The 20258-nt window shown below is 40.1% G+C and overlaps 2 protein-coding genes and 1 long non-coding RNA gene across 3 annotated transcripts; all 3 read right to left on the bottom strand.

The window, feature by feature from the left end:
• Nucleotides 1–7626: 7626 nt before the first annotated feature.
• LOC126373447 (pupal cuticle protein G1A-like) lies at nt 7627–8991 on the bottom strand. Its single transcript, XM_050019605.1, has 2 exons — nt 8980–8991; nt 7627–8631 (listed from the first exon to the last, which is right to left on the bottom strand). Exons 1-2 carry the CDS (start codon nt 8989–8991, stop codon nt 7627–7629), a joined length of 1017 nt encoding a protein of 338 aa, XP_049875562.1.
• A 4215-nt stretch (nt 8992–13206) lies between these two features.
• LOC126373259 (uncharacterized) lies at nt 13207–14227 on the bottom strand. The gene is made up of 2 exons (XR_007567292.1): nt 14099–14227; nt 13207–13590 (listed from the first exon to the last, which is right to left on the bottom strand). It is a non-coding gene; the product is annotated as an uncharacterized LOC126373259 (long non-coding RNA).
• A 3632-nt stretch (nt 14228–17859) lies between these two features.
• Nucleotides 17860–20073, bottom strand: LOC126373445 (mucin-4-like). The gene is made up of 2 exons (XM_050019604.1): nt 19918–20073; nt 17860–19593 (listed from the first exon to the last, which is right to left on the bottom strand). The coding sequence occupies exon 2, from the start codon at nt 19360–19362 to the stop codon at nt 17860–17862; it is 1503 nt and encodes a 500-aa protein (XP_049875561.1). The 5' UTR covers nt 19363–19593; nt 19918–20073.
• Between the last annotated feature and the right edge of the window lie 185 nt (nt 20074–20258).

Here is a 20258-nt window from a genome sequence, read left to right as displayed (position 1 = left end):
GATATAGATTACTGTACGTACCATGTACATAGTGTACGTGAAAAGATTTTATGTGTACGTGCTATAATTAGAAAGAAAACAACAAATTAAAGTGGCTTCGCTGGAGAGCATACTCCCCAGCGGAGCCACTCAGTTTGCATACTTCGAGATGTTTTCTTCTTGTAAATTGAAGTATAGTTTGATGTACGTACTACGTACATAGTGTACGTGAAAAGATTTTATGTGTACGTGCTATAATTAGAAAGAAAACAACAAATTAAAGTGGCTTCGCTGGAGAGCATACTCCCCAGCGGAGCCACTCAGTTTGCATACTTCGAGATGTTTTCTTCCTGTAAATTGTAGTATAGTTTGATGTACGTACTACGTACATAGTGTACGTGAAAAGATTTTATGTGTACGTGCTATAATTAGAAAGAAAACAACAAATTAAAGTGTATATGACGGCATGAACAAAACGTGAAGCGCTGAAGATTTTAAGATACAATCTCCTTGCGAGAACTTTTTATCTATGCACAAACTACTAAGAGAACCTATTTCAGACGAACGTCTCTCATACAAAACAAAGAGCCTCAGAATTTAGAGTATGACACTTGATTTGACATATAAAATTATATTGCCACACGCAAAAATAATTGTGGGGTTGCCATAGTAATGATATAGCACGGCGTGGCAGTAGTGATAGCTTTAAATTATTTAGATTACTTTAAATTTTGATGACAAGGTTTATAAAAAAAGACTGCAGTTTACTTGTATAACATTTTATTTTTTAATTTTGTTTTATACTTTATGGATTTTTTTTCTGAAATAGAGCTTTATTATTATTATTTTAAATATGCCTTTTTGCATTAATGGCAAACTTTCCTCTAAACTCTCTAATCTAGAGACATCTGTACCCTTTAATATTTTGTTTATAATAACACTGCTAATCTTGAGAGACCCGGATAGTTTTTAATAAAAATGTCTTTGTGCAATCCGCATGGCAAACACAATTGTTCCCAGTAGTCCTAAGCCTTCGCAAATTGTCATCACACAAACACTGTAACTTCTGCACTTCTAGAGTTCTTCCTAGCTCACTTTTAGGAAACTGGTGAAATATAGCGTCTTTTCGTCTTTTCGCTTACTTATCTTACACTCATACTGTATGGATATCACAGTTTTCTAGTTGAGAGGCTAACTACGGAATTTATTCAACGCAAATTTCACTCGATCACTTACATTTATAAAACTACAATGAAACAATGATTGATTTTGGAATTTGTTTGGTTAGGACGCCGGGCGGGCAGCGCTTGCCCTTGTGTCTATGTTTATATCCTAACCTAAGATTGTCCCAAGATGGCGGAAGATCGCAGAGGGGTGAAATGAAGTAGGAGAGGGGTGAAGTAGCTGTCATTTTCCAAACTCGGTACATTTGCGCTATGGTACAATTTTTTTGTATGAACATTTCCGGCCGTGTATCTATGACAGATTTGACATAAATTGTCAGTGCCGTACCGATCCGTCACCAAACCTTGTCATCAAAATTTAAAGAAATCTAAATAATTTAAAGCTATCACTACTGCCACGCCGTGCCATATCATTACTATGGCAACCCCACAATTATTTTTGCGTGTGGCAATATAATTTTATATGTCAAATCAAGTGTCATACTCTAAATTCTGAGGCTCTTTGTTTTGTATGAGAGACGTTCGTCTGAAATAGGTTCTCTTAGTAGTTTGTGCATAGATAAAAAGTTCTCGCAAGGAGATTGTTTCTTAAAATCTTCAGCGCTTCACGTTTTATTCATGCCGTCATATACACTTTAATTTGTTGTTTTCTTTCTAATTATAGCACGTACACATAAAATCTTTTCACGTACACTATGTACGTAGTACGTACATCAAACTATACTACAATTTACAGAAAGAAAACATCTCGAAGTATGCAAACTGAGTGGCTCCGCTGGGGAGTATGCTCTCCAGCGAAGCCACTTTAATTTGTTGTTTTCTTTCTAATTATAGCACGTACACATAAAATCTTTTCACGTACACTATGTACGTAGTACATACATCAAACTATACTTCAATTTACAGGAAGAAAACATCTCGAAGTATGCAAACTGAGTGGCTCCGCTGGGGAGTATGCTCTCCAGCGAAGCCACTTTAATTTGTTGTTTTCTTTCTAATTATAGCACGTACACATAAAATCTTTTCACGTACACTATGTACATGGTACGTACAGTAATCTATATCGTTTTCAACTGAATTGGAGGTGGTGGCCCCGCGACAGAGCATCACACAATTCAGCTGATTATTTTGAGTTAATATCAAGTGGGTTTTTCCATCGCAAAAGTGTAGAAATTAAAATAATTAAAAAAATATTTAAAAGAATCGTTAATTTTGCGACGGCAAAATCCACTTGATTAACTCAGAATGATGGTCTGAATCATCCCCTTAGAACTGTCACTAACAACCTGCATATTCGCTAATTGAACTGAACTAAACATTCTGCTTAATACTAACTACCTATTCATATTAACGCATTATCGCTCACAGTGGGATGTTATTCACCTGACCACACAGTAACCATTCCGTACCTGTAATTATAATTTCATTACAACCGTTAAACATTTATCATTCTTATTAATTAGGCATCTAAGTAAATGAATTGTGTCACAAGATTTTACGCCGGCCTTTTTGGTTTCTGATGTCACTTGGGCGCTTAGGAAGGAGTACAGACAGGTACAGATCAATGTATGTCGCCTTGCTGACGAAATTGGAGCGACAACGTTGTCGTGGAACGTGCGACGTCTTCACAACTAGGCGACGACGTTGTCGCTTTACCATAGAATAAATAATAATACTAGCCCTACATTCTAAAATAAAAATAAATATAATAGACCTGTGGCTCACAGAATAGAGGCCTTTGCCCGTCATTCAATAAAATTCCGAATGCTCTACTAACGGAGCAATGCAGCGAATATAGAACTAAAACATTAGAATGTGCTTAAATTACTTGTTGCCTTGGAATTTATCTGGGAACACCAAATAGGTACCGAACCGAACTGCGTACATTCTGTGAGTAGGTACTTAATACCTAATAATCATCTTTGATTCGTACCGGTCTGGTAGGCCTAGTTTTATCTAGACGCATTAGCGCCAGATACTCAGTTGGAGAACGCTTTACTCCCACTGTGAGGTCCCAGGTTGAATTCCAGCACCGGCCTAAACCACTGATTTTCGAATTCATGTTTGGATCATAAATAATTATCACGTGCTATGCTAAGTGGTGAAGGAAAACATCGTAAAGACCCTTATATTCCCGTTAAATGCGTTTCGGAGGTACGTGACATAACCTGTATTGCTGTATTGGGCTGGCGTGTTCGACTTGGAAGGTCAGCAGGTAGTCGCTTCTGTAAAAACCGGACCTGTCAAATCTTCAATTTAGGTAACAGGACCTTGTGAAAGCGGAATAAGACTGTGGAGATGATGATGACGCCTTTGCTTCAACAAGAATGGAGTCACTATAGTATAATTAGTGTAAGTAGATATTTTTCATGCGTGTTTAATGTCATGAAATCTGAATACTGAGCATGTTATTGAACGGAACTGCGAATATAAAACGGAACAAAAGGAAATAACAAGCAATTTGTAAATCACGCATATTGTTAACTTTTACTTAGGTACATAATTACCTGCACTACTTATTAACGGCCTAATATGTTACAATAACATCATACCATAGCATCACGCCTGTATACTCTAAGGGGTAGGCAGAGGTGTACATCGTATACACTTATAGGTCATCAGTGGTCGTCATAGTAATAGGTAGACATCAGCAAAGTTAACTCACGCCTATGTACCACCGGGGTAAGCAGGAGACTATGGAATTCCATTTGCTTCGATCCTGACATACTTCTCTTCTTTACTATCTTGGTCTGCGTCATTAAAATTTATTCTAATAGAGTTACAAAAGTCTTAGGTAAACGTTTATATATATTAATCAGGGGAAACTGTGTTTAGTGATGTATCTAGTCGATTATTTCAAATCGAGAAAAAATAAAGATTGTTCATTATTCAAAGATACGACATCAAACAGGGACCTCTTACCTAACCTGAAGATTTCACAGGTCCGATTTTTTACAGAAGCTACTGCCTGTCTGACATTCCAACCCGCGAAGGGAAACCAGCCCAATACAGGTTAAGTCACATAACTCCGAAAATGTATTTCTCGGGAATGTGGGTTTCCTCACGATGTTTTCCTTCACCGCTGATCAAGACATGGATTCGAAAACAAATTCGACAATCATTGGTTTATGCCTTTGCTGGATTCAAACCTGCGATTTCAAAGTGACAGGCAAGCGTTCTACCAACTGGACGGCTCTCGCAGTTTTCCATGGCATATTCATATAAATAATATCGATTCACTTTATTACATTTTCTCTGATTACCCAGGATTCGACCATAGTGACAAATATTTAATTACTGTTAGGTTAGGTTAGGTTACTACCCGCCCTGTAGTTCCGGGCGCAAGAATAGGGCTACGGTACCCCCTGCCTGTCGTAAAAGGCGACTGAAAGGGGACACTGGAGACCGTGAGTGGTAAGGGCGGGGGCCCGAACCACTCAACACACGATCTCCGGGATGGACGGCAATGCGATATGGCCTCGCATCGCCGTAAAACTGGGATGGCGTAGGGGTGGGGATCTACCCCGGGACGCGCTTTTTATAGCAGGCGCGAGGGAAGCACCGGTGCGTTCGTTAGAGATCCCGGAGCTTCCCGACATGCGCAGCAGAGGGCCATCGGAGGGGTTTTAGTCGGTAAGAGTCCGACATAACCTCGTCGCTCCCCCGGGTGGCGAGGTATCCATGAGGATTTCCCCTTCGTTACCAAAAAAAAAAAAAAGGTTAGGTTACTACAGGTACTACAATTGCTCCCATGGGAGCTGGGCCCTAAAGGGCATCCGCTGGCGGGCGGGGACGCGGTTGTGTGCTATTGTGTTCCCGTATCCCCACCACACGGCGGCAAGGAGGAACACCGTTGGGTTTTAGTGGGTATACCGGGTGGCGACATCCGGGGAGTCCCACATAACCACACGTCGTCGTCTCGGGCGGCGTGGTAAGCGTAACGCATTTCCCTACGAAAAAAACAGGTACTACATTTGCGCGTATTAAGTCTGGTTGGACTCCAGTAACCTTTTTACTCGAATAAATACTTACTTACATTAAATAAAAAATCAGTTCATTACATCACTAGTAAACCATTTAGGTAATTTTATAGGTACTTAATTGGTCAGCTTCATAAAACTCATTATGAGCTTGTTATCAACACGTTTATTAATATCTCACCATCTCACGGCGATTCGTTTCAAATGTATAGTAAGCGAGGTACAGAAAATGGTATTTGACCTTCTTAAATAAGTTTTATGGATTAAAGCGGTTTGTACTTTCGTAATAAGGACGATATATTTCGAAACGGTTTACGGGTACTTATGTTTGTTATTTATCTACATAAGTATATTATAACCAATGTAGACGCTTTTAATCAATATTAGACATGGAGAAGACAATTTAGTGCTCTTGAGTAGGTAGCTGCTATCTAAAACGTAGCTAGCCTGTTACTTATATCAAAAACTTGCAACTGCTATTACATTACTATTATTATTTGCTAGGTAAGTGTGATCCACCCTAGTTTATCAAATTCAAATTCAAATTCAAAAATATCTTTATTCAGTACTTAGGTAACATAGTTACACTTTGAATCGTCAATTTTTACACAACGAACGTCTCATCCGCCTAAAACTACTGCAGCTTCTCACAATCTATATAGCCGTGGAAAAGAAGCTGCAAGAAAAACCTCGGTACAGGGCCCTAGACGTTCTTTAAAAAAAAACTAAAATATTTTTATACAATTGAGTAATTTAGCTGCCGAATATCAGTTCTCAGACAGTTAATCCCATGCATTCATATCTTCTAAATAATCACTAACTTGTCACGCCACGCCATGCTTTACATGCATAACGTAAAAATCTAGTTCTCGATGAAAATTCAAGGGCGCATGCGAAGTGGTTTAGCTTGACCTTGGTTTAGTGACCCAGATGAGTTCCAATGACGATGCGGCCCAGCAGATTGCTTACTTAATGCTACTAAATTAAGTCAATGGGCAGAGAGAAACTCCCACGCAAATATGTAGCTACCTATCTTACTAAGGGCTGCAGTGGGCTGCACTTTGGAAAAAGGACGTTAACTACTCTAACGCGACCGGATATTCTAGCTATTCGAGCCGTGGTAGCCTAGTTGGTAGAACGCTTGCCTCTCATTTTAAAGTCTCAGGTTCAAATCCAGCCTAAACCAATGATTCTCGAATTTGTTTTCAAATTTATGTTTGGATCATAAACGAATTATCACGTGCTCAGCGGTGAAGGAAAACAGCATCGTGAGGAAACCCACATTCCCGAGAAATGCATTTCGGAGGTATGTGACCTAACCTGTATTGGGCTGGTTTTCCCTTCGCGGGTTTAAAGGTCAGACAGGCAATCGCTTCTGTAAAAAACCGGAATTTTCAAATCTTCAGGTTAGGTAAGCGGACCCTGTGAAAATCGGGATAATGCTAGGAGGATAAAGATAGATGCGGCCAATCAACTGGTGACACCAAATACTTCAGAACCCTGATACTGTGCCGCCGACGCGTCGATGTGGTCGATATTTTGCTTCATTCAGCGCTCATATCTATCCGCTCATTTGGTCCATTTGTCCGGCCAAGTAAGGAGGCGAATGTACGATAAGTCGTAAAAAATGGATCTAAGGGTGGTATTCATAAACGAATCTCAGCTGAGACTGCCCTCAAGATCATGCTCAAGTCTTTGTTTTTATATGAGAACTGTCACATTGACATGATCTTGAGGGCAGTCTCGAAGCTGAGATTAGTTTATTAATACCGCCCTAAGACTTTTCTCTTAAAGTTACTTTTCCAGGCCACGAGTTGCTTCACTCTCACACAATTATTTTAGTTTGTTCTCACATAGTCTCGGCAAGTATTTATAAATTCTTGACAGATTAGTATGAATTTACAATGTGCAGTATAGCAATTTTCTGTCAATTATGTTGTAATACTATCATTACTCTGTGAATGATCTACACTTCGCGGTATCGATTTAATTTAACTATACCATTTTGGTTTAAACATGTTTTACTATGCGGCTACTGATTATGATTTATGGTATAAATATTAATAACTATAGTTTGATTTTACGGGTACAACAATATTTACTAAGTATTTTCCTACAGATTATATTTTATACCATCCTGTAGGTACCTTGCATAGCTAAGCAGGCACCTATTACAAAGTAGTAGTAGAGTTATTTAAAGTAAATTAAAATTTATTTAGTCAAGGAAAGTAGGTAGTAAATTAAGTGACCTTATTAGTTTTATTACTAAATTACTTACTTAAGTAGGTATTCTTTGCCTTATTAATTAAGTGGGTAAAATTAATGCAATAGATACACTTATTTCAAGGTTCAACAAAATTATTTATTCTGTTTAACATATCTCAATTTTGGTACTTATAAAAAATAAAATAAGAACAAAGTAAAAATAAATCGATTTCTATATTAACAGGGCTTATTATTATTTGACTAGAAGATCACTGGATTCACCACCAACCGCTGGCGTACCCGGAGCCGTAGCTGGGAGACGAGACGACTTTGTTGACGGTCACCACTTTGGGGACGTGGATGACTTTCTTGTAAGAAACGACGCGGGCTGCGGGGGCGGCGACGACCGCGGGAGCACGGACCACGGTGCGGATGGGAGCGCGGACCACAGGGGCCGCGTAGCTGACCGCAGGGGCAGCATAACTGCTGAGCGCGGGAGCGTGGTAACTGCTGAGCGCGGGAGCGTGGTAACTGCTGAGCGCGGGGGCGTGGTAACTACTAAGAGCTGGGGCGTGATAGCTGCTAAGAGCTGGGGCATGGTAGCTGCTAAGAGCCGGGGAGGAGTAACTGCTGATCGCAGGAGCAGAATAATGGCTAACGGCAGGCGCTGCTGAATAACTGCTAATAGCGGGAGCGGATACATGACTGACTGCAGGGGCGTGGTAACTGCTGACTGCGGGGGCGTGGTAACTGCTGACGGCAGGAGCCGAGTAACTGCTAAGTGCGGGGGCGTGGTAACTGCTCAGTGTGGGGGCGTGATAACTGCTGACGGCAGGAGCCGAGTAACTGCTAAGTGCGGGGGCGTGGTAACTGCTGACGGCAGGAGCCGAGTAACTGCTGACTGCGGGGGCGTGGTAACTGCTGACGGCAGGAGCCGAGTAACTGCTAAGTGCGGGCGCAGAGTAATGGCTCAAAGATGCGGCTGGGAGAGCGTGGCTGAGACTGGAGTGGGATAGAGCCGGGGCAGAGTAGCTCACACTGCTAGCCAGTGGAGCGGCATAGCTGACGGGTGCAGCTGACGCGTACCGAGCTACGGATGGAGCGTAGCTGACGGAGCTGACGGCTGGTGCGGCGTAGCTGACGGCTGGAGCGGCGTAGCTGACGGCTGGTGCGGAGTAGCTTATTGAAGAACTCAGCGGAGCCGAGTAACTCGCCGGCAAATGGTGGTGGTTACCGTGAAGGTAACCTGCGGAAGCCACCGCCAACACGGCGCAGAATACCGCCTGTGGAATAAAAGGTAAGATATAAGATGCAATGATGGTGAGAAAAATGGAAAGATGGGAAAATGGAGTGGGATGCTTTTGCCCAGCAGTGGCGTTCTATTAGTCTACATTAGATTAGATTTCTAAAATGTTAACTCGGTGAATGACAAACACTTATTCCCGCCACTAAGTAGGCGATTGCACAAACAATACCACAGGGCGCACTAGGATTATCACTATCTTCAGCTTGAGTCCATAAAATCGAAACACACACTATTTGAAATGATAAATTATGATTTTGATTTATGATGCCTATTAATAAATTATTTTATTATTATTTTAAAATTGATCCAAACACGGGATACTCACAAAGAATTTCATTTTTGGTGATGTTCGTAAGGGAAACAGTTGATGAGTGATATCGATAAAGGTTAAACGTATCGTTTTATAGGTGGAAGATCATCTGTGACATGCCTATATGTCGCAATAATGTCCTCGTGTTCTACCGGATGATATAATGTGACCATTACTTAATTATTCATCAATATACTTTGGAGCGGCGCGAGATGAGACAAATGGTAATTAATTAGTTAACCGACATTTGGAATTGACAAAGAAAAATAGGAGGGCTGAAGAGACGTTCAGAGGATATTGTAACTAAGGTCAAACTAGGTACCCCCGCGAATTTACCCCTGCCTGTGAATCCGGGCCTTTTTATCATCGTTTAAATTCTCCCCGAATGACTGTAGATTATGAGCGATTCAATAGTAACCCTGACACCAGGGTTGATAAGGTTGGTACTCCACCTCACAACCCACACGATAGAAGAAGATGAGAGATTGGGACAGCTTACCAGAGTACAAAAACACATGTTTTCATACAAGTGCTCATATAGATAAATAGGTAGGTACCTAATTATTTACCACTCACGCATGCTGTGCGCTACAGATGCCATAGGACTTACTTATTATGTACGTCATTACCGGGCCTAAGTACCTAGTAGCAAGCAGCTAATCTGAGCGATTCTTTATAGTGGTATAATGGCCAAATAGATTTTCCAGAATACTTCGATCCGAAGTTATTTATGTACCTATGTAGTGCAAACTTCAATGTACGAAATAGCTTCCAGAAGGTAGGTATCTAAACTACCATTGCTGCCGTTTCGATGTTACCATTATGTTGCGCATACGATCCCATGGTAGAGCAGACAGACGTATACTTATCATAACATTCATAGATTAATTTTTATTTCTTTGACGTGACTTATTGTAGATTTGCCGCAGATGGCATTAACTACTTGGCTGGACAAATGGGGAGCGCTGAAAGCTCTCATCCGGTACAACGTTTAAGACAACAGGCCTGAGGGTGCCTAGTTGGGCGTGAACCTCGGCTCAGGGCGTCTTCTGAGAGGGAAAATATTTGAAAGAATCAATCGACCCTAGTGGGTCGATAGCTATAAGCGCTGATTGAGGGAAATCGTCGACCATGCCGGCGGGGAACTAACATTCATAGATAAATAGGTATCTAAGTATAGATATCAAAAATTTGCAGAACGGTTTCCGCCTTATTGCAAAATGAAGACTAAATATAAAAATATGTACTTAATTAGGTACTTACTAGTTTTAAAACATAGTCCGCGCCGCAACAGAAGGCCCGCTGCGGCACAATTGTGGGAGATTCTGCATAGAAATTATGACTTGTCCCATTAGAATTCTAGGACGTTTTTCGTGGTGCAGACAATATTTTTAACCTGGAATTATTCAGTCTTAGTTTTGTAGTAAGATGGATTGAGTCTCTCGTTAAGATTGGAGAGTGGGGTAGCCCTAGAAATTACTCGTAAGTATTATTTATTTATTCAACCGTAGGGGGTATGGAGCAAACTCCACCACGCTGCTCCAATGCGGGTTGGTGGAGGTGTTTTTACGGCTAATAGCCGGGACTAACGGCTTAACGTGAATCTTACTTTTTCGGACAATCAGGTGATTCAAGCCTGAAAAGTCCCCCTACGGTTGATTGAGGGCAGGCCTGTGCTTAGCAGTGGGACGTATATAGGCTGTTTATATATATATATTTATTACCCTACCCATTTAGCTAGGTTTCCACGAATGGATTTCGGATATCCTTTCTTAAGTCATAATGGGATCTTCCGCATGACATCATCTCAAGAGTAACAATCATTTTATAAATATAGATTAGTATGGAATGGGGTCAAAATCAATGATTTTGTTAAGAATAACTCAGGGGTCATCCCAAGGCTGCTGCATATTTACATTTTTATTATACACAGACCACAATTTGAGTGATTTTAATAATATAATAATCATATTAACCATATTTTATGCAGTTATATTTAAGTGATATTGTTTCTGTAGGTAGGTACCTATTATTAAAAAAAATATATATTAGATAACTGCTTACGCTTACTTACTCCTAACATTTTCAAAATACTTACCTACCTAAAGTATAAGATAACAACATAGCATTTTATATCGTGACTTATTTAACTACTTGGCCGGCCAAAATATGCGGATTGCTGAGTGCTACTCGTTCTAAATTACCTAAGTAACTAATACCTGTCTTGATTATGTTAATTATGAAGGCAAGTCTATCGGATTTTAGAATTTCTAACGATTCATTTTGCTTTTTATTTTTTTAATAATTAATAAATCATAATTATTTACCATTATTTATAAAGTGTTGTAACTATAAATCACATTTCAAGGTTTTGTTTACTAAAGCTATTTTCACCGTATTTTTCCCTTTTCTTTATTGGGCATCAGTAAAATCAAATCTTATAAAGTAATATTTTATTTAAAAAACAAATAACTGTGATTGTATGTACATTTTCTACTTGAAAAATACGTGCGTTATCCTTGACTACACTGCAGTGACGTAATGAAACGTCATAACTGAGTGTTTGCCGTCGGCATGTCGTCGACGTCATCGACTGTCGCCGTCCCGTATCGTCGACGTCATCGGCCGTCGCCGTCCCGTGTCGACGTCATCGGCCGTCGCCGCCCCGACGCTGGTCTGTAAGCACACTAAAAGTCAGTGACTAAATATTATGTTTTTTTATCAGTTTCAGACAGTCTTGATCGATGGGGCTGGTATAACAAACTTTGTTAAAAGCCCCTAAATAAAATAAAATAAATTAAGTAATTATAGCATAACAAACACTTTATTAAGTACACACAGAAAATTCAAAATTACAGAACAAAAGAGAAAGAGTACTATTGTCGCGGCCTTATTGCTTGTTAGCTCTTAATGAGAAATAATAATTTCTAAAAAAAAAAACTATAAAATACTATTTATTTACTTAGCTAAAATACTTACATTATTTTATTATTAATCTTTAGTTTAGGCTCCGCCAGCCACGTATTTTTGTAGACAATACGAGTATTTACCATGTATTTTTGTGAAGGAAATAAAGATTTTTACATACTTACTTCTTATAGAAAGCGTTAACAACTCGGAGCGAAGCACAAGCTCTACAGACGTTCATTGATCATCAAGTGAAATCAATTACCAATTTCATCAACCCTGGTATCAGGGTTACCATTGAACCGCCGTAGGTCCCTCAAATGGTTCATGTAACGACTATATACATATTTACTTAGGCTGTTTTAGGTGGGTAAGTTCTCTCTATCCATCCATAGGGAAGGCCCGTGCCCCAGCAGTGGGGACGTTAATGGGCTAATGATGATGATGATGATGATGAAGTTCTTATTTTATTTATTATCAAACCATTTCCTTGTTCCACCTGAGTTACTATGTTGTGTTATTTATATATAAATTTACTATTTAATTATATGTTTGTGTACATATATATGTGTGTATTATAAAGAATAAAAAGGAATTTATGTTATTTATAGGTGTACTTACTAATAATATACGTAGGTAGTACCAAAGTAATTAATTAGTCTACCGGAAGTTCGTTTTACGAAATCTTTTTCATATGATCCCTGATGAGGTGGGTAAAAATACATGAGAATGCCCGCCCTACTACAATATTCTCATTTTTTTTTTGACATGACTTATTGTAGATTTGCCGCAGATGGCATTAACTACTTGGCCGGACAAATGGGGAGCGCTGGAGGCTCCCACCCGGTACAACGTTTAAGGCAACAGGCCTGAGGGTGCCCAGTTGGGCGCGAACCTCGGCTCAGGGCGTCGTCTGAGAGGAAAAATATTTGAAAGAATTAATCGACCCTAGTGGATCGATAGCGATAAGTGCTGAATGAGGGAAATCGTCGACCACGCCGGCGGGGTCGGTATCGGGATCCTGAAGTGTTTGCTGTCGCAAGCTGATTGGCTGCCTCTATGGCTAGAGTAATCGGGTCGTCGGGATCGTATACAATATTCTCAAGTAGTTATGCCCTACTACTAAATTCTAACTCAGGTGGAACACGGAAATGGCTTGATTATAAATTTGTTCAGTCATGAGCAATATAATGTACCCATTTTAGGACTCTGTCGCACTTAAGCTTAAGTTCCGTTTAAGTTCACACTTCACTTTTGATACGAAGTCCTAACTCTTAAGGTGGTATATTTGGATATTTAGTTACCTAATATTCTTAAATAAAAACACATAGTAAGTAAAGTAAAAATAAAATGTATTTTACACACTATTGCACATCATAATTGTACAAAAAACTTTCATTCAACATTAGGAATCGCAATCAGTATTCAAGCCGGTCCGTTGTTTGTTAGATCAGTTTACCACCATCCTCCGCTGTTACCAGCCCATCCGCCGTTGCTGCCGGTCCAGCCAGAGTAGCTGCGGGACCTGGGCCAACCTGAAGACCAGCCAGTATACCTTGGCCTGGCCCAACCACTGGAGTAGGAGCTATATACCACCGGGCGGACGTACGCTCGCGGTGCCCATCCCGACGACCACCCACTGGAGATTACTGGAGATGACCAACCATGGCTGTAGCCGGCGCGTGCGACGCCAGCCAGACAGCACAGAGCTAGAGCAATCTGGAAAGAAGAAAATGGACAGCTTTTTAAAGTGTATTCAAATTACTTGTGTTTTCCATGTATTGCATTCTATATAGGTATTAGCCGCAGGTACTTATAGTACAGTATTCTATTTAGAAACAAAGCAGTCATAGTCATAACAAATCCGTAAAGAGACTCGCCGTAGCGCGGGTCGCCGTTCGGAAAGTCGCTGTCAACGCTAAAATTCTCGTTAAGGACGTCGGCGGTCTATTTGAATAGGTATAATTTTACAGAATCAGCTACTGTATTTTCTGGTATAAGTAGATAGAAGACAGATAAGAACTATATTGAATAATTTAGTAGCTGCAGTTATAGAATATCCTGCATAATACACAGTTTAAGACTCGACGTCTCAAACACTCACTGGCGCAATCCTTTAAAAACTCGTTCTAGAACGAATAAAAACATATCATAATTAACACTGTTTCTTTAATCCCCAAAGCAGAATTTGAATGCAAAATTCAATAAAACAGCAACCGAAACTTACTAGAAGCCTCATATTGGACGATCAACACTTGTCAACCACACGCAACTGAATATGTCCTGTCCGGTGCATCTCCACCTTATATACACAAAACAATATAGTTGGCATTGAATACGCCCCCGGTGGTCAAACTGCAGATATTGAAGCCTCAATAACAATGAATATTTAATGCATTAATCCGCACTGAGTCATGCGACATGATTTACAACTAAACAACCCGCGGCGCGCAACGAACTTTGAACTAAACTTTCCGATCGATTTACGATACGTCTCGAGGTAATAGACGATATAAATCTGTGTAGTTGAATCCTTAATTAATAGTTGTACCGTGTTGTGTATCTATAAATAGATACCTCTCACATGACATAACGTGTGAAATATGAGCATCTCAATAACGCAAAAGTTATTAACTTCATTTGCTGTTGGCCTTATACGCAGATTTGCAAACGTTTAGTGAGTTGTGATCGGAATTTGACAACGTGATAAGATTCGCAATGAGCACCAACAGATAAGCGCACTGAATTTGCAATGGGCAGGTCATAAAACCAGCAACCATTGGGATATAAAGGTCCTCATTTGGCATCATTGTGTCGAAAGCACATGTGATGTGACGTTGAATTGATGACCTAAAAGATTGCAGAAAACGCAGTGGTGGGTTCTTGTATGTGGTTCTCGCATTCCTTGCAGTATCCCAGTCAACTTTAGTGAAGAATGGGGAATTACTTACCATAAGTATTTAGAAAAAAGTATAGTTTTGTATTTAAAAAAGGTCCACTGATCGAGCTTTGGGCTCAGGATACGAAAGTCCCGGGTTCGAATCCTAGTGGAATATATCACAAACAACACTTTGGTTAAGAAATTGTAGTCTGCCTTCGATATAATTCGTGCCACGCGCAATACGTTTACCGTCTAGAGCCTGCTGATCACCAAAAAAGTAAAATAATTTCGGACAATCGAGTGATCAGCCTGCAATTTCTGGATCATCTGATCTTAACTTCGGAGGGCCGTTAGTCACTCGGTCTCGGCTACTGCGGTCGTTACATGAGCCATGTCTTTGCCATGCCTTTGGCATCTCAATAGTAATCCTGAGACCAGGGTTGATGAGGTCGGTAGTAAGTAAGTACATAAAAGTTAAGCTAATTTATCCTCTAATGACCTCCGGGGCATGTTTAATAAAACTTACAATTGTAAATTACAACGACAATTTGGTGTACATTACGTAGCTAATATGAAACTGCAAAATATTCGTGATCACACACTCCGCAATGTACATCAAATTGTCATTGTAATTTACAATTGTAAGTTTTATTAAACAGGCCCCTGGCTATACTCACCGTGTTATGGACCATACACAGGTATTTAAAAGCTTACATTAAGTTACCTTACCTATTTACAACACGAAATCCCGTGTAAGTATGTGGAGAAAATGTCGATTGGTTGAAACTACGAGGTTTCTCACGATGCGTTTCCTACATGCGTATAACGTAATTTGGTTACCGTCGAAGGAAATGGAAAGTGAACACTGCGCGTGTTTTATTGTTAGGTGTTACAATGTTATTAATTTCTCATTACCTTCAGGGGGCACGATGAAAGAAACTAAAACTGCAACTCAAGTTTAGCCGCAAAAATGTCCTTTCCAAAATGGCCGCCTATCTATTGGGGCGATATGCAGATCTTCTTCTATCGTGTGGGCTGTGAAGTTGTGAGATCGTCGACCAACCACTGTAACCGTGGTGCTGACATCCTTAGGTCCTTATTATTGAGCTACCATAGGCCCTGACATGGCTCCTGTAACGACAACAAACTGCTGAGCCTTTTGGCGACTTTTCAAATGTAAGAAACCTTCGTAAAATGCTGAAATTCAAATAAGTAAACGAATAATAAGTAGGTAAGTAAATGATTTTTGTTTTTGTAAAACTTAGGTACACGTGCTTAGGGAAACGCACAAAGAGAAAATTTATAAATCGAAAAAAAATCTGACTGATAATAGGGAAACGGACTCTTTTACTATGAAAACGGGATAATGTTAGGAAAATGATGAAGTAAGTACTTAAACAAATAAAACGCCCCCCTGGCTTCATGGCCCACGGAAAAGACGATCGATAAAATACGCAGACCCACAAAGTAGGATGGGCGATTGAGATTGGTATAGGTACATTATGTCCACTGGGACATAATTTAAGTATTTTTATGTACCAACATACCGATAAATTGATTAAATCCAGTACAGTGTAAAGGTCAACTTGTCATATTAATTAATGACTTGTAGGCATACCTAAGTATACTTAGGGTATATTGACCCTTGTATTACCATGCAAATGTTCTTCATTGAAAGGGCATGTGGAATGGGTTAATTGGGTTTATTATTGTTGATCGTAGAGTTAGCAAATAGGCAATAATAATGACGTCCCAACGTCACGTCTTTTCCATGGCATCATATCCTTCTATTGTAGGTAACACACAGACACACACACACACACACACACACAAACATCTATGTTTTTAAACTCCCAGTGAACCCCGAAGAAGCCCCAAGCGGCTTATTTCCATAGTCACTAAATAGGTACTTAAACATGCGGCACGATGGGTGGTGAGGATGGTATCCCGACGTGCCGGCAGAGTAGAAGAATGATTGGTGATAAACGATGACAAAATAACTTATAAACTTCAGCAGGAACATATATAATTTATTAATGACACTTCACAATGAACATTGTCTCGTCACTTTGACGGTCATTTAACCCATTGCATTGGGATTACGGGCGTTTTATGTAAGTATAGTAAATACTGTGTTAAAACGTTTTAGGTCATTTTAGACTTCCGCCTATCGACGTTATGTTCCAACAAAATTCTTACCTTGTTAAGAGAATGGATTATAAAACTGCATAAAATTAAATCAGTGTCATGTGATTATAAATAAACAATTTATTATTCGATCCTTATAAACAAGTATAATTAAATCAAGAGTCCTTCATGTCTCCGGCGCATACGATCTCGAAGCCTCCGGAGGTGTGTCGTGCACTAAACATGTCCATCTGTTGCGCAAGCGCAACGGCCGCGCCGCGCGCCATCCAGCGCATTCCGAAAACAGCTTTATTTATAAGGAGCTTGCTTAACATTATAATGTTCATCTTATTAAAATCAGTCTACCAAGGTTTACTTACCTTCTCAGTTAATGTGAATGACACCCGTATTAAGGCTTTAGTTGCGCTTCTTTGGTTAAAGACTTGACTTTACTTACACGATTTCCTAAATTACCTATAAGTAATATAACTACTACTTACTGCTACTTTTGTCCGGCCAAGTAGTTAATGCCATCTGCGGCAAATCTACTTACTGTTACTATTGTACGTAACTGTTTCCTTTGTATGAGATCTACATTTAGATAGTGTTGGAAAGGAAGCTAGTGGACCCCAACATTAATTCACCAGGCGACGAAACTTTGCAGTTTAATAAAGTAATGTGTAATAAACGTACTTTATAAATATTAAAAAATATACCGGAAATTAGGTATTTTTACCTTAATTAATAAATCGTTATAACTTATAGAAGGATTGTTCGGCTGGAACTAGTCAAGATAACATGCTAAGATACCTACCCAGGTTGGGCGCAAACCTACGAAAAACGGAACGAGAAACGACAGGCCCACCCAGCAATTTTATAGGCTAGCTTATAATGTAATTATAATGTAATGAAACAACAGCTCATTCTTTAGGAACTTGTACATATAAATCTTTATTTGGTTTAGCATAATTTTGCAGTTTCTACCCACCAGAGGTGTATCTTGCAGAGGAGATGTGTTTGACCCGCAGGCCGGGATCTAAATGCGAATAATGATGTGACCTTAGCGCTACAACCCCTGGCGAAGGTAGATCGGGGGCTGATTGCGAAAGACGCCGCATATTGGGATAGCGGTGGAGAGAGTCCGCGCTAAGTATGGTGACGATGTAAATGGAAGGTGAACTAAGAGCAGGATGGATGGAATGCGGACTGTTAATGGAATGAGTGGAGTGTGAACATAAGGGAGGGGCCGGGAGACAAATACCAATGGGAGAATGGAGTGAGAGTATAGAAGAAGAATTGACAATTGATTGGCTCCCTACGACAGGAGTCTGTATATAACTTAAAGGAGGAGTAGGCTTAGAGCATAAACATGGGGAAGAGGCAGGACTAACGGAGCGTAAGCACGCGGCAGGTGGCATTAGGTTTGAGGCTGAAATGGAAGAATGGTGTGAATAGGTGTTTAAAACGGGATTAGGATCAATGGAATGTGAAGTCTGGGCTATTGAGTCAACGGAATGCGCGAAGGGTGGAGAATCAGTTGACGATGAGTTTAAAACGGGAACATCAATGCAATTTGAACTTACGACGGGAGAAGGATTTGAGACAGGTAAGCCAGGATTAACAGAATGTGAACAACAAGCAAGAGAATGAACAGAGTGTGGACCTGATTGGGGATCAAAATCGATACCATGAGAGCTCACAATAGGAGAACGGACCAGGGACGAATCTGTAAGAGGTGTTGGGTGAGGAGGCGAACTGGTTGTTACTAGTTCAGGTGACCGGATTGAGAGGGAGCTTAATACAGAATCATTTTTAGTACAATGTAAATCTCTGACAGGGCAATGTGAACATAAAAGTAGATCGGAATGATTGGAATTTGAGCTCTGGGTTACGACTTGAATAGGTGCGCTTTGAGCAGGTGTAATAGGGGGACAGAACAAATGCGAATGATGCGACTGCTGTCTTGTAACGGGAGCTGAATGGAGTGTTGGCGAATTGGCGTTGGGAGAATTAATTCTGTATGTCTTTAAAACAGGAGTGGAATGTAGGTGTCGCGAATGGTCGTGGACAGAATGGATCGGAGAAGATCTTAAAACTGGAGCTGAATGAAGAAAAGATGAATTAATCAAAGAGTGGACTGATGAACACTTTAGAATACGAGTAGCGTGTAGGGGATGTGACTCGCCAATAGCAGAATGGATAGAGTGAGTGGCCAACACAGGGGCTGAATGAAGGACGGTCGAATTCGCCCCAGAAGCTAATTTATGTACGCTTAAAATTGGAGCAGAGTGGAGGGTTAGCGAACTAAACACAGGAGAAGAGAGTGAATTAGGAAAGGACGCTGGATGGACGGAATGCCTGCTACGGGCATGAAGGACGGGTGAAGTAATATATGCATGATGGGAAGAATTAGAACTCAAAATTGTTGCGCAATGAAAAGAATGTACGGGAACAAGGAATGGAGAGTGCAGACTAAGTGACATCACAAGAGGAGCGGCATGGAAGGAAGACAAGGTTAACACAGGAACAGTGGTGTATGGCAGATGGGAGTAAGAAGACAGAAGTGGTGCGTGGTGGAGACTATGTGAGCTGGGGGGCGCGTGGACTGACGAGATGAGGTTGGCGTGGTGCAGCGAATGCACGCCATCGTCTATCTCTCGTCCGCGCTTCTCACGTGATGCTATTATCCCCGTTATTACCAGATACGTGATAACCTGGAAAAAGAAAGTAGCTACTATCAACAGTAAGAACCTACATTCTGAAAGATAACTTCTAAGTAATATAGCGGTGGTCAAATTGTAAAGGCAAAAATGTGTTTGTGTTAAATTAAGATAACGATGCCGTTTGACCACAAAAATTTCCCATTTTGTTAATTTATTCCTATAAGCCTATTATGCTTTGCTAATGATCGGAAATTTAAAGCGACTGAAACCTACGTGCTAATTAGCTAAATAGGAGAGAAGTACCTATTATTACTTTGTGGTTGTGAATGGAGTGTGGAATAAGTCTTTTTTGATTGAATAAAGTTTGTTACTTACTATTCTATTAAAAATTGGTACTGTTTTAAGTTCGAGTTCATTGTTCCTGTTAATATTATTCCATTATCCTGATTTGTTGACATCACTTATTTTATGCTACATGGTAAAAGTTTATTTATAAAAATACGTTTATTAGTCATAACCATCATCAGCATATCATCGTCATGTAGGTAAATAAAAATGTGAAAGATAAAGTTTTGATTGACATAAAACCATAAAGCAAAAACCCAAAAAGGGAATATCGATACCTACACTCATGCCATTTGAACAGAATCGATTCGAAACCGATCTTTTAAAGTGTGTTTTTTTTAAAGCTCGCTGCCCTACTCTAATGTCAAAAA

This window comes from Pectinophora gossypiella, chromosome 15 (assembly GCF_024362695.1).
Source record: "Pectinophora gossypiella chromosome 15, ilPecGoss1.1, whole genome shotgun sequence".
Classification (NCBI taxonomy): domain Eukaryota; kingdom Metazoa; phylum Arthropoda; class Insecta; order Lepidoptera; family Gelechiidae; genus Pectinophora; species Pectinophora gossypiella.
This window is presented reverse-complemented; position numbering and strand designations above follow the sequence as displayed.

What these genes read in the sequence shown, in the direction of transcription:
- LOC126373445 (XM_050019604.1), bottom strand. Translation starts at nt 19,362, where the DNA reads ATGTCACTTAGTCTGCACTCTCCATTCCTTGTTCCCGTACATTCTTTT.